Consider the following 1,673-nt stretch of genomic DNA (forward strand, 5'->3'; position numbering starts at 1 on the left):
ATCAAACTTAACAATCACATTAGATAACGAGTAAGGGCATTAGAAGATACTCTTGTGTTCTAAAATGGGGCAGCCTTGGTTTTTCTTATTGAGTAACAAAATTGTTATAGACAATTTTATATAGACATGGGGCTACCCTAGTTTATATAGACATTCTTTTTTTCTTTTTAATTTTTTTTTACAACTAAGAAAAAAAGAAACTAAATTAAATTAACCCATCCTAGCTCCTGAGGTCAGGTTGTGGGCTTCAGCTATTACAGTTCTACTAGTCTTTTTAAACACCATAGAAGCTAAGGAGTCAACTATAGTGTTGATGCCGATTATCCCCTAGATCTCTTGATCTGCTGCATATGGATTCTGTAGGCCATGAATAAGCTTACTGCAGTCAATTAGAATGATGACGCTCTTACCCACGAGATCAAAACTCTGTTGGCCAAGGAGGGTAGCCGTCGCTTCAGCTTGTAAGGGGTTGTGGCGAGGATTCTAGCACTCCCCTGTGTTACCTAGTAGCCATTCTCATAAATAACCCAGCCAGCCGCAACTTCCCAGTCCCCTACTCTCCTTATTCTTCCTTTCTTCCATGAACCATCAGTTTTGATCTTTACAGTAAGGTCAAGGTTAAGGTCGTTGGAGCACCACATTCTGTTCCTGGGCTTATCATAATTGCTGCTACTCCTGGTATGTTGTTTGAGAACCTCTTCTCTTATTCTCTTTCCTTGCACCCATCTATTCTTCCAGTGGTCGACTTGCTTAATTATGCTCAACGGGTCAGGTTTATTGTTCCTGAAAATAGCATTATTTCTCGCCAACCAAATGCTCCATAGTGTACAAATAAAGTAAGTGAGAGTATCATCAATGGTATTCTCATTGTTCAAGAAGAAAAAAATATAGTTCCTGACCCTCTCACTCATGCTGAGGTGAAGGTCATTTTCAGAATTATGCCCAGGTTGCCACCTCTCCACACTCTCTTGTTGAGCTCGCATCTCCGTAACTAGTGGTCCGTACTCTCCTCTTCTTTGTGACAGAGATAACACTTGCTATGCACCTCAATTTTCCTCTTTTCTAGGTTGTCACTAGTAGGAAGAGCATTCTGGATAATTTCCACACAACGAGCTTATGCTTTGGCCAGATTGTGGATTTCCAAAATCTGAACCAGAAGGAACCATGTTCATGGTTCTTATCTGACCAGCCCTGTGAAAACTAGCAGGGGGAAAACTAGGTCGTTGACTAATCCTCCTTAAGCCAAACAAAATTTATAATCACTTAACAAACCTAAATACAAGTATAGAGGTAAGTCAAGGGTCGAACCACTAGGAACGGTTATGTTCAAATGCTTTCAATCAATGCCTAAGCTAGGTCGAAGTCAAGGATGAAGAGTATAGTAACCAAGACTAATCAATTAACAAAACAAAGAAGCAAACAAATAAACACTAGGGAATGTGGATCAACAAGTAATCATGACAATTGCAACAACTTGGGAAGAACATGCCAATCAATGGTTGTGAAGACTAATGGTAAGAGCTATCTATTAGAATCAAAGAGTTATATCCTAATCGTTAAACTAGAGGTCTCTACGAATAACAAACTAGGAGAATCACAATCCAAACCAATCGATAATTGCAATTCCTAAACCAATGGTCCATATCATTAGAAATCACAATGCAAGCTAGCAT

The 1,673-nt window shown here is 39.3% G+C and overlaps 1 protein-coding gene across 1 annotated transcript; it reads right to left on the minus strand.

The window, feature by feature from the left end:
• Nucleotides 1–503: 503 nt before the first annotated feature.
• On the minus strand, nt 504–983 carry LOC145581125 (uncharacterized). The gene has a single exon (XM_081638189.1). The coding sequence runs from the start codon at nt 981–983 to the stop codon at nt 504–506; it is 480 nt and encodes a 159-aa protein (XP_081494315.1).
• Between the last annotated feature and the right edge of the window lie 690 nt (nt 984–1,673).

This window comes from Chenopodium album, chromosome 15 (assembly GCF_948465745.1).
Source record: "Chenopodium album chromosome 15, dcCheAlbu1.1, whole genome shotgun sequence".
In the NCBI taxonomy this organism is placed as follows: Eukaryota; Viridiplantae; Streptophyta; class Magnoliopsida; order Caryophyllales; family Amaranthaceae; genus Chenopodium; species Chenopodium album.

Excerpts from the sequence above, each read along its gene's own strand:
- LOC145581125 (XM_081638189.1), bottom strand. The coding sequence starts at position 983 with ATGCGAGCTCAACAAGAGAGTGTGGAGAGGTGGCAACCTGGGCATAAT.